The sequence below is a fragment of the Echinops telfairi genome, unplaced genomic scaffold (assembly GCF_000313985.2).
Source record: "Echinops telfairi isolate 266 unplaced genomic scaffold, ASM31398v2 ScPeMD7_443;HRSCAF=831, whole genome shotgun sequence".
NCBI classification, from domain to species: domain Eukaryota; kingdom Metazoa; phylum Chordata; class Mammalia; order Afrosoricida; family Tenrecidae; genus Echinops; species Echinops telfairi.
Window position 1 is genome coordinate 25,321,125 of NW_022104341.1, and position 12,513 is coordinate 25,333,637.

Here is a 12,513-nt window from a genome sequence, read left to right on the forward strand (position 1 = left end):
TCTGTGATTTCATGGAGAGCAGGGTGGGGTACCATGCTGGTTGCTCACTTGGAAACCACTTTATTAAGTAGTTTGGGTTTCCTACATCAGTTGCTACATCAGACAGGTAGGACTCTCAACTAACATGCTAAAATCTAGGTACAATCTTGGATGTACAGCCTTCCTGAGACCTGCTAGTCTAGTCATCATGGCACAAAAGGAAATGCCGGGACTTGTGACTTTTAACTGCTATGTCATTATTTGGGGAGGAAGAGGAGGCTTTTCTGCTCCCATGAACAGTCACAGTATCAGAAACCCACGGGGCAGTTCCACCCTGTCCTGTAGGGTTGCTGTGAGTCAGCATCGCCTGGAGGGCAGGGAGAGGGAGAGAGAGGTGTCATTATGCTAGTAAATTATTTTGAAAAAAATTGTGCCTACTTTGCACTGGGCTGCTAACCACAAGGTCAGCAGTTCGAGACCACCAGCTGCTCCACAGGAGAAAGATGATACCTTCTATCCCCGTAAAGAGCTACCTTGTCGGAAACCCACAGGGGCAGTTCTACCCTGTCCTATAGAGTCGCTGCGAGTGGGCAGGGAGTTTGTTGTTTGTTACGATTTGCCCTTCTCTCCAGACTTTCCCTTTCTTCGCTTTCTGAGAATGGAAACACGTGTGTCTCCCTTTCCTTAGACGTGCACCAAATCACTCACACAATCTTGGGAGACAGATGGGAAGGCTAGCTCGCATTGGCCAGGCGGGGCAGGGCGCTCGTCTCCGGAGGGACCTGAGACAGTGCTGGCTGATGTTCGCAGGGTGCTTCCTTGCAGACGAGAGGCCAAGCTGGGGTTCACCTCGGAGCTGGGGTGGCCTGCACACTCTCCACCAGAGGCCCAGACGCCCTGGAGCCTGGGGTGTCCACAGCCACCTTGGATAAAATCTCTGTGCCTGTTTGATCCGCTGCCACAGCACACTGGCAGAAGAGACGGGGGTCTCTTTTGGGGGTCTTTGTTTGGGGGTCTTTGCCTGTGGTGGTCGACTGTGCCTTCCCTTCTCTCTCTGGTTCCGTGGGGCAGGGGCTGGGGACACATGATTCAGAACAGTTCTCTCCTGCCAGAGGAAGTAGAGTTGTTGGGAAAGTTGGGTCCAATCAGAGAAAGGTCAGATAACCACGCAGGGCCTGGTGCCCGGGGGAGCAGGCCTGCGGCTGCCCAAGACCAGAAAGTCTTCCCAGAAGTGGGGTCGGTCTGAGACCACTCAGGAGAAGCAGTGTCGGCTGCAAGGATGGCTCACCTTCTCCATTCTCAGGGAGGAGAGGAGAGGTGCTTCCTCAGGTGACGGGGGGCTTCCATGAGCCGCCCTCAGCTCCGCTCTCAATTACGGAGGAGTCAATTACGGATCAGGAAGTTGTCATGGATGAGAGATCAATCTAAGCAAGCAACTACTGATGGCGGTTAAAATCAGAAATTAGAGAGGGGATAGTCTCTGTATTAGTCTAGGTACTTTGGAGAAACAAATCCACAGCGACTCATGTATAAGAAAGAGTTTTATGAAAAGAAAATGTGCATCACGAAAACATCCCAACCCAATGCTGCCCAAGCCCACAAGTCCAACATTAACCCATTAACCCAACACCAGTCCACAAAGTCCTCCACCTCACAAAACAGAGGCAACGATGCCGACTGCAGGAGGAAAGCTGAGTCAGTGAACGAACAAGCATCTCAGCACTAGCAGGGGTCTCCACACGGCTGCTCCAGCACCCAGGGCTGCATCGGGATAGGTCCATGTGGCTTCTCCTTGGGGATGTCTTGTAGGAAGTCAATCTTGCAAGCTGAAGCAGGGAACTGCTAAGGCAGCTGCACCCGGTGCAACCATCACAAAACAAGAGACCCGAGAACTAGAAAGGCCGAGGCTCACCACCCATTTATCCCTCCGCCTTTCAATTAGCCCCACATGTGATTATCGGCCAGGCTGGCACAATTAACTAACTCGGTCTCATTTAGAGATGGGATCATCTCACACTGATTAGTGGAAACACATTTACTTCCTACTTTTCCATATGACTCTCTTCTCTTCCATTGAAGACCCTACGTTATTGAAGGGCCCGCTTTTGCTTCTTTACTTAGGTGGGGCTTTATTTATGATGGCCCCAACTCTCTCTTTAATGTGCCACCTCCACTTGCCAGCAGAAGCTGTTCGAGAGAGACCCATTCGTAAGCATCGACTGTGCATAGAGCCTCTCTCCCCTGTCCCCCATGGCTCTCACTAGACAGAGCTCAACTCAGCACTCAAAGTCACTGCCACCCTGTCAATTCCCACTCAGGGCCACCTACAGGGCAGCGGAGAACGCAGTCTGGATTTCCAAGACTAACTCGTCACGGTAGGAGAAAGCCTCATCTTTCTCCCGCAGCGCCTCTGGTGGTTTTGAATTGCTGACCTTGAGGTTAGCAGCCCAGCCTAATCTTTGTTTGCTCGAGATGAATTTGTCACTAAAGTCTCCAAGCCCATTTCAGTTTTACTTTCTCTCTCTCTTTTTTTTAAAGCCACTCGGGTGTACGGGATAAGGAATCTGGAGGGATTGAGTTGCGGTTTAAAGAGACACACTGTATACATTTACAAAGCCCATCTCAAGAAGGAACTCAGCAGTGTCCTGTGGGACAGCCATTGGTGGTTCTCTTTCATCTTCCCGCTTCCACCTGCCGCCCTCCCCCCATCCTCCTCCCTCCTTCCTCAGTATCCTCTCCCTCCACTCTCCCTCTCCCTGTTCCCGCCTGGTCCCCAGCCTCCTCGTCGTCATCCAAGTCACCTCTTTTGGTGTATAAATCACATTTCTTTTTCCTTACAATAATGGTGTTAATGAATATTTATCTTTGTAAGATTGACTGAGTTTGCTAAGCATAGTTTGCCCATGTCTTTATGTGTTTAGGAGAATCATCATTGTTTTTTATTGATGCATAAAATTCCATTGTGTGGATGTACCGGGTTTATTTATCCGTTCCTCTAGATTAGGGATTTTGGATTGTTTGCACGTTTTTGCTATTATGGAAATTGCAGCAGTAAACGTAGAGGTGCATATGTCTGCTCCTGTTGCACTCTTGATTTCTTGAGGGTGTATACCCAATAGAGCACAGGTTCTCAACCTGTGGGTCGCGACCCCTTTGGGGGTCGAACGACCCTTTCCTTGGGGTCGCCTGCTTCATAACAGTAGCAAAATTACAGTTTGCTGGCTGAGAAATGAAGGAGCAACAAAAATAACTTTATGGTTGGGGGGATCACCACCACATGAGGAACTGTATGAAAGGGCTGCGGCGTTAGGAAGGGTGAGACCCACTGCAGTAGGGAGATGGCTGGGGCATAAGGTGCTTGTATTTGCATTTGTTTAAGGAGGTGCCCTACTGATTGTCACAGTGGTTGTACAATTCTACAGTCCCACCAGCAGTATAAGAGCATTCCGATCTCCCTGTATCCTCTCTTGCATCTATTAATTTCTGTTTCATTGAATTTTTCTGAAAGTGTCGGTGTGAAGTGATATCTTGTTGTTTACATTGGTTTTTCTCTTGTTGCTAATGAGTGTGAACATTTCTTCCTATGGTGTCATCTTAAATCCTTGACTTTAACTGCAGCCACTTCAGAGCCATGGCTTTGGGAGGCTTTCGTGTGATTCTGAGTCACCCTTCCCTTACTCAATCACGTGTCGGTGACCCACGTTTCTTTTCACATGGAAATAGCTCATTGGATGCTGGTTCAGATTTCCACACGAGGGAGGAAAGGGTGACAAGTCTTTCAATAAATTGGTGTGTAAGAAACCTCATTGTATGGTTTAGTCCCCCACGTGGTGGTTTAGAGCTGCTAGGGTCCTGGGGCATAGTGGTTATGCAATGGGCCGAGGTCCTCAAAGTCGGGTAGAAACCACCAGCCGCTCCGAGGGAGGAAGACAGGACTTTGACTCCTGTAAACAGGTGTACTGGGAAACTCACAGTGGGAGTTCCACCCTGCCCTACCTGCCGATGTGAGTCGGTATTGACGATGGCAGTGAGCGTGGTTTGGGGAAGGTTGTTACAGGGTTGCTATGAATCCGGATTGACCCGGTGGCACGTGGCACGTGTTTGGGGAGCGTTTTTGTAGGTAAGAGACCTCAAGTCTCCGCTGCTGTAGTCACTAAGTCATGACCAAATTTGGTCCACATTTGCTCACAAATGAGCCAAGTAAAAGGATCACATCCCCCACCATGAGTGGGTGAGCTGAGCTGTCTGGGCGCCCGCCACATCACCCCCCCGCCTGCCCCGCTCTGCGCTGCTGAAGGAGCGAGCTGCCAGGCCTGCGGGTTGGAGGCGTGGTGCACTGGCTCCTTTCTGCTTGCTGGAGGGCAGCCCTCCGTTCTGATGGCCATTTCTGAAGATTCTCAGGCTCAGAGCCATTCTGCCCTTCTGAGATGATCGTTCCTTTCTGTGGGGATGTGTTGGGGATCCCCCCCTCCCCCGCCTGCAATTTAGATCTCTGACGTGGACTGTCTTTTCAGAAGTGCTGTCGGGGTAAGGAGGCGAGGCTCGCTGTAACTCTCCAAGTAAGGAACACGTGAGCTCTCAAGTCCCCCCTTTTCTTTTTGCCCTTCCCTTAGGCAGCTTCCCGCTCCACCTTCTGCAATCAGCCAGGCTCTCCATCGAAGTCATCCTGCCATGTTGGGGTAGACCTCATAGCGGGTGCCCTTGCTAGGTGCCATCTGGTCAATTCTGGCCTGCCTCGTTTTCAAGGCAGCCTCCCGGGCCCATTTCCTGAGGCACCTTTTGGTGGGTTCAAAATGCCAACTTCTGGCTAGTAGTTGAGCTTAATTGTTTGTACCACCCAGGGATTCCCCTCCCCAACCCCAATAGCATATAAAAAAAAAATTCATTGCCACTGAGTCAATACTGACTCATAGCAACCTTATAGGACAGGGAAAAACTGCCTCTGAGTTTCTGAGAGTGTAACTCTTTATGGGAGTAGAAAGTCTCTTCTTTCTCCCAAGGAGCTGCTAGTGGTTTCGAACTGCTGACCTTGGGGATCGCTGCCCAACTTGTAACCACTATGCCACCAGGGGTCCAAATAGCATATAAGGGGGCTTCAAAACGTTCCTGGGAAATTTTCATTATCTTTGAATTCCATATTTCCCACGAACTTTTTGAAGCCCCTGGTGTATAAGATGGGAACAAGAATAAGAATAAAAATCTCCACAGGGGAGGGAGGGGTGGTAAAGGGGAGCTGACCTCAAGCCGTTCCAGAAGAAAGGGAATGCTGGGAAACTGATCGTGGTAGCAATTGTACAATACTGCTTTACGTGATGGAACTATGGAACAATATGGTACCTAGATTAACTCCCAATAAAAAGGTTTTGGAAAAAGCAAACGTGAAAAACACCCTGTGGGGACATCAAAAATTAGGATGAATGGCCCAGGCTTACACCAGGAGTGGATGGGTCAGAGAGCCAGCAAGAAGCCGAGGAAGGTGTAGCTGAGATGGGTGCAAAGCGCCATCGTGGGTGCCTCTGGCAGCTGCTCTGCCTGTTTCTTCTCTCAGGGTGGGCGGTACCGGCTGCCCGATGGGGATGGTGTGAGAATGGACCCACAGGATGCAGGGAGGTGCTTTGTGTTCTGACATCCATCACTCCATCGCTCCCTGCCCACCTCTGTCCTTGTGGCCTGGTGTTCTAATGTCCGGGCGACCCTAGAATTCCCACCTAGAAATAACGATTTCACATTTGGGGGCTGGAATTTGATGACAGCGGATGGCGACTGTGCACCTGCATCTCCCACTGCCCAACAGCACCATGAAAATCTCGGGTCTCGTCTTGCCTCCTGTCTGTGCTGTGGCTCTTGTGGTGGGGGAGGGCAGCTCCATGCATTGAATGAGCAAACCAAAAAGCCCCGCAAACTCACGGCCATCAGTGGATGCTGGTTCAGAGCCCCGCTGCAGGACAGGGCAGAACTGGCCCCTGTAAGTTTCTGAAACTGTCACACGTCACGGGAATAGAAAGCCCGGTCTTGCTGCCACAGAGTGGCTGGTGGTTTCAAACTGTGGACCTTGCGGCTCACAGCCCCGTGTGTAACGGGGTGAGGGTGAGGAAATGTTGGCTATGACCTCACACTCTGTGGAGGCATTGTTCTCACTTGGTCTCCTTGCTTCTCTTTTCAGGGATCAGCACCTTCTGGACCCCACTCTGGAGTACGTGAAGGTAGGATTGGGCGTGCAGTGGTGGGCCAGCCGGTGTACTGCATTTCCTGTTTCTAACACAGTGTTGCTGCTGTCTGGCTTGTGTGGGAGCTGGTTAGATTGTCTGACAGGATGGAGCCGTAACCTGACTCTCTCGGCCTGGGGTAACCCTTGTGGGATCTTACGTCATGTCATCCCAGGACATGTCTGCAATCTTTCCCCGTGAGCTGGACCCCTCGGGGCCAAATGTGTCTTAAAAATCAGATTTTTTTTTTCCCAAAGAAAGGTACTATGGTGCCCCTCCAAAGAGGCCTGGGATCAGCCCCCATCACCAGACTCGTGGCTTCTGCCATGAAATGTCAGAATAACCACCATAGGTGGGATAAACAGACTATTAATAAGTTTATTTCGGCTCAAGGCACCAAATGAGGCCGGGTTTGTTTCGCTGCCCAGTGAGTTTAATAGCAAATGAACATTTGAAAAGAAGAGTGACTTCCAGCTTTCAGTTGGGAGTTTGGAATGAGAGATGCAGATCGCAGGCTCCCTGAGGCTTCGTGAGCTATTTTTGCCCTGCTCCAGAGTCCGCCTCTTATTCAGAAGCTGCTCTGGGACAATGCCTCCCTTCCAGAAGGGGCTGACAGTCAGTCGGTGCTTCTGGACAAGATTTCCCTTCCAAGCAGAAAGAAATCGTGCTCTTCACAGCTTTAATTCTGCCCCGTTTTTTTTCCTGCCCCCTTTTTTGAGGGTGTGTGTGATTTTACTGTATTAAGAACTGTGATTAAACCTGGCCACTGCCTACAGAGGAAAGACTTTAAGACCGCGCCACACTTGGCTTCTTAGATTCGTGCCGACCTGTTGTGCCGACCGACCTGTTTACGGATGTGGGGAAGAAACAGTGGTGGTACGAACAACAGAAAAGTGGGTGAAGGGTGAGAGAGGACGATGTAAGATATGAAAGTAATAATCTATAACTTACCAAGGGCTTACCAAGGGCTCATGAGGAAAGGAAGAATGGCAGGGGAGGGAAGGGGAAATGAGCTGATACCAAGGACTCAAGTAGAAAGAAAATGCTTTGAAAATGTTGATGGCAACATATGTACAAATGTGATTGGCACAATGGATGAATGTATGGATTGTGATGAGATATAAGGGCCCCCAATAAAAGTATTTAATAATAATAAAAAAAATTTTTAAACCGTGGCAAGAGATAGGGTGTCAGGTGATACTGTCTCCTAGGGCCCAGCTATGGCCCCTTATCCCAAGGACCGTCCCTCCCAGTTTTGGATTATTTAAGCCGTTGCTTTCCTCTGTGCCGGGGCTTGGGCCCTCTTCCCCCGTATATCAGAGGAACACGGACACACTGCTGAAAAAGTGCTTCCCAGATCCAGACAGGATGCGAAGGGAAAAGTAACTCTGAAAACCTCAGCTAACCCTTGACATGGAGGATCCTGTGAGCAGCCCAGAGCAGCACCGGCAAACCCCCCTGCTGGGGGGAGGCTGGGAGGGCCCAGATACAGGGAGGTTACTGGTCACCCGATGCCTGGTCACAGTCAATACAATCCAACTTAGAGCCATCCAGGTACATGACTGAATACTACTGATAACATTCGCATGATAACTGACTAATGTTGAGCTTGGCCCAGAGCTCTGAGGGAGGGCATGAGGGCTGGCGCGACTGGGGGTTTTGTTTTGTCTGTTTCTGTGTGCACTGAAGGAGCCCTGGTGGCACACTAGCTGAGGGTTTGGGCACAAACCAAAAGAGCAGCAGTTCCAGCCCACCAGCTGCTCCACGGGAGAAGGTCGTGGCAGTCTGCTTCCGTAAAGAGCACGGCCATGGAAACACTACGTGGCAGTTTGACTCTGTCCTACGGGGTTTCCATGGGGAGAAAGGCAGGGCTCTGTGGTCCCGAGAAGAGCTGCTCTCTCTCGGGGACTCACCCAGGCAGTCCACCCTGCCCTGTAGGGTCGCCAGCTGTCAGCACTGACTGGACGGCAGTGAGTTTCTATGAGTGGGAACCCCTGGACGGCAATGGGTTGGGTTTGGTTGTGGACACTCAAGCTTGAAAGCTTGGAGGCCTTTGACTTGAAGACCCTTGAGACCCACGTGACCATCTTGCGGGCCAACATGGGTCCACTCTGAGGCTTCGCTGCCCTCTCAAGCCAGGCTGGGCAGTCCCAGTGCTGGGGGTGGGGAAGCTCCTCAAGGGGAGGGAGAGAGTTGTGGGAGGAAAGGGGACACTGTTTGGCTCTCTGGCTGTGACGTGCTGCTTCCCTGATATTCCCTTGTGCACCTAGATGTGGGGAAAGGCCGAGGTTCTATATGAAGAATGCCCGGGCAGGGCGGCTCTTTCTGATCCAGTCAGGTTGATGAGCCTCAAAAAGAAGAGCCAAGGCGCCAGATTCTGGGGGACCCAGGATGGGGGGGCCATCTGGCCGCTGAGACTCAGTATGGGTATGGGGGGCAGCCTGTTGTGGCCCACAGACAGACAGCAGTCCAGGGCCAGCCCCAGGCCTCCCTTTCAATACCGCTCTTCTCTGCAGTGGAGACTTGGGCAATCTGGACCTGGCTTTCCCAAGGCCCAGACCGAGGAGAGCGGTGAGGGGAGCCAGGTTCCTGGAATCCTCCAGTCTGGGGCACCAAGGCCCTGAGGCTGCCCCCTCACTAGAAGGGAGCTGTGGAAGGAGGGCGCAGAGCGAAGAATGAATACAACATTCCATTGGGCCCAGTTTGTATTCTGCGCCCCATGAGAGCACTTGGCACAGTTTGCATTGCAGCGGATTAATATGGCGTGAAAGGGGACTGGTTTGTGGTTGCCTAGCTACAAGTAGCTCTTCCGTGATGGGATAAAGGGAAACCAGGTGATGGCTGGGAAGCCCAGGGCTCCGAGCTATTTCTTTTCACTTGCCTCCTGGCGGGGCCTCCCCACAGCACGGAGGACCTAAGGGCTGGATTTGACGTTTGGATGTGATAGGAAAGTTAGTGCCGGGGAGCCCGGGGTTCTGGGAATCTCATTCCTCACTATTCCCACTTAATTCTGGCCATTAGGGAGGGTCTCGCCCTCCCAGCTTTGCTCCCCACCGTCCCCCCCCCCCCCCCCCCAGCTGTCTTGGAGGTCTGGTTTTCCACGGTTCTCTATATTCATAAATTGCCTTTTAGATATCATCGCATGTAATTAACTTCCTTACATCGCATGTAACTAACTATTTGAAAGAAACCGCTCCCTCCAGGTTGGGAGGCAGAAATTTCCTGCATGTTTCCACCTTCCTCCTGCCGTGGGATGTCCGTGGTGACACGGGTTAATGGTGTGCGACTGTGGAATTTTCCTTTGCGTTCCTAGCATACCTTACCCTAGATAAAGCCAGCATTTCTTTCTTTCTCTCTTTTTTTCAACTGGGGAAAATAGCTTTTTAAAGCAATAGCCCTAGGCAGCACTGTGAAATAGACTTGAAATCCTGGGCTTCTGGCCCCCTTTGGGCTTTACCTTAGTCTTTCCCCCTTTAAAATGCATTTCTTCCACGCCTACATTATTAGACCTGTAGCAAGTAACTACGTGGCAATGTTGACAAAATAATTGCACGATGGCGAAGTGCTCCCCTGCTAACTCGCTTAGCAGCTGACTGGAAGGTTGGGCGTTTGAGCCCAGCCAGCGGCTCCCTGGAGAAAGATGCCGAGTTCCGCTCCCGTGAAAAGTACCGCTTCGGCCACCCGACGACGGGCAGCTCGTCTGTCCCACGGCTGGTCACCAAGAGCTGGAATCACAGGCAACCGGCGGCGGCAATGCGTTGCTCTTTCCAGAAAGCGTTCTACCAGGAGACTCCAAACATACCCCCCCCCTCAGGATCCCAGGGGAGGGGGCTCAGCCTTGTCCCCAGGCTGGTTCTCGACTGAGCTCCGCACTTCTGCTCTCGGGGTCCCATCCCCCCTGAAACTAGGATACCGACCCACAGCGCTCCTCGCTCAGCCTTTCCCTGATCCTCTAGGCGTGGGAGGACTTCCACTCGCCCGCTTCCTCAGGACATTGCCGTAGGCTCACTGGAACCGGGATGGCATTCCCGATGGTGCCTCAGACTCGGGTCTGGCAGATACTGAGCACCCACCTGTTACCTCAAAAGATTGCCAGCCCTCCACTGTCCGCTGGGAATGCGCTGCGCTGCGCGTGCCCCTTTCTGACCCCTTCCCAACCTGCCGTCCTTCAGCCTGCTCTTGCCTGCTAACTAACAGCCCCACTCATTTCAGCCGTAGGAGTGGCCCGGCCCGGCCCATTTTATAAATTTATATCATGTTTCTTACCGACTTTCCCTGTATGTCTAGCTCCTCCCAAGGTGAGGACCCTAATTCTTTCTGGGTTCTTCTCTCACAAAGCAGTGGAAGAGCCTTTCCTATGACTGCTTTAAAAGCAGAGTTGGTGGGGGTTAGGGAGGGGATTGACCACGGAGAACGGAGAACGGATGGCTCTTCTTAGAGAGGAAATGCTTACTGTTTATATATACACTTATGGATTTTTTCCATGTTTAACTAAATCAGCCTGGAGAGATGCAGTGGAGATTAGAGAGAGGGAGACAAAGGAAATCAAGGAAGGCAGTTTGTTGTTTCTCACCGTTTCTCTGCGAGGCTCGGAGCAGTTGGGAGCCCGCCCCTCAGACAAAGGGCTGCCCTCCAGGCAGCCCTCGTAAGGAAATGTCCAGACAAAAAGCAGCCCTTTGTTCCTAGCCAGCCTCAGACCAGAACCCGCAGGGCCTCCCGCCCCCAGATGCTGAGCTGACTCTCAAGCCCAGAGAGCCGAGGGCACCCGTCCTTTGTAGGGTTCTCGGGCCCTACCGAGTTCACCCCAACTCGTAGCAACAAGTATGGCAGAGTAGAAAGCCCCAGAGGGTTTTCTTATCTGTAATCTTTACAGCCGACTTCCAGATCTTTCTCCCACAGAGCCCCTGGGCAGGTTAGAACCACCAACCTGTTAGCTAAGAGCTCAGCGGCAGGCGTGAACTTCCATAGCTCCGGGATTCCTTCAGGACCTGAAAATGCACTTCCCAGAGGGGCTCACACCCCTCATTCTACCCCACAGCCCAAGCAAGACTGTTGAGTCAGGTCACCCAGCAGATTAAAAGAGGACTAATTAGGCAGATGCCAGCGCCAAGAGTAAGGGGGTGGGGTGGGGGGTGTCCTCGGTGGGAGAAGGGGCAGCGTGACTTTGGCTCCCCCTTTGTGCTCAAGATGGTCACTGCGCAGCGGCCACAGGTAAATAGCTGCCTTTGAGGGAAGTCTTCCAGCCTGGAAAACAGGCCCGTCTGCTCTGAATTAGCCCACTAACAACGGCTTGAAAGGAACTGACAAAAACCACGGCTCGCAGTGCATTCCGTGAGATTTAAACGAGGTATATGAACCAAAAATGGCCCGGTTGGCTGGCCCTGCAGGTTTCTGCCTACATGTGCATATCCACAGAGCCAACTGTGTCCCCCGAGGGACCAGAGATCAAACACTGCTGGTGGTGAGTCTGCAGCAGCCCCCTTGCCTTCTGGGGCTCGTGTTCAGAGGAAAGACTTCACCCACCCCACCCCCAAACATTCTCTGCAATTATTCTTAGGCGTTTAATGTTCCTGCGATAGAAAGCAACGTGGCTGACAGCGGGAGGGGAGGGCAGTGCCCGAGCCGGGAGAATCCTGCCCTTCTGGCTGTGAAACTGTGGCTGGTTACAAAAATTAAACCCTGACCCTGAAGGCGTTTGTCCATCTGTACAACGAATGATCTATACGTGAATTTTATAATGACTTTACTCATAACTGATTAAAAACTGAAAACTACCCAAACGTCATTTGACTGGTAAATGGATAAACAGACTGTCGCACACCCGCGGGATGGAATACTACTCCACAGTGAGAAGGAACACGTTCACCGGTGCTCAACCATAAGATGACTCTCAGCTGCACTATGCTGAGCCAAAGTGGCGTAGTGGTCACACATAGGGCGGCTACCCGCAAGGTCAGCAGTTCGAAACCTCCAGCCGCTCCATGGGAGAAAAAGGAGGCTCTACATTCCTATGGAGTTACTGTCTCAATGTGGCCCTGCCTGGTACTCGACTTCATGAGGAAAGGAGATGACTGAAATCATGGGTGCCAAGCAACGTGTGGTAAAGGAATCAGATGGTACCCAGCTATCAGGAAAAATAGTGCCTGGAGTCTTAAAGGCTCATCTCAAAACAAGCATCCACCTAAGTGGGGAGCTGGAGAAGCACACCAGCCTGTGTGATCCAAGGATTGCAAATAATAAGATCCAGATCTAGAAGAGGGAAGTGGACCACTGCCTAAATTTGAAACACCTGGTTTGTGGAAAGCTACAGATGATAGTGAAAGCCCAG

The 12,513-nt window shown here is 51.7% G+C and overlaps 1 protein-coding gene across 1 annotated transcript in view; it reads left to right on the plus strand.

Moving 5' to 3' along the window:
• Positions 1 to 12,513, plus strand: part of BCAR3 (BCAR3 adaptor protein, NSP family member) — a 118,050-nt gene that overhangs the window by 36,018 nt on the left and 69,519 nt on the right. Inside the window, exon 3 of the mRNA XM_004699576.2 lies at positions 6,143 to 6,182. Coding sequence (XP_004699633.2) covers positions 6,143 to 6,182 — 40 coding nt within the window. The remainder of the gene's footprint in view (positions 1 to 6,142; positions 6,183 to 12,513) is intronic.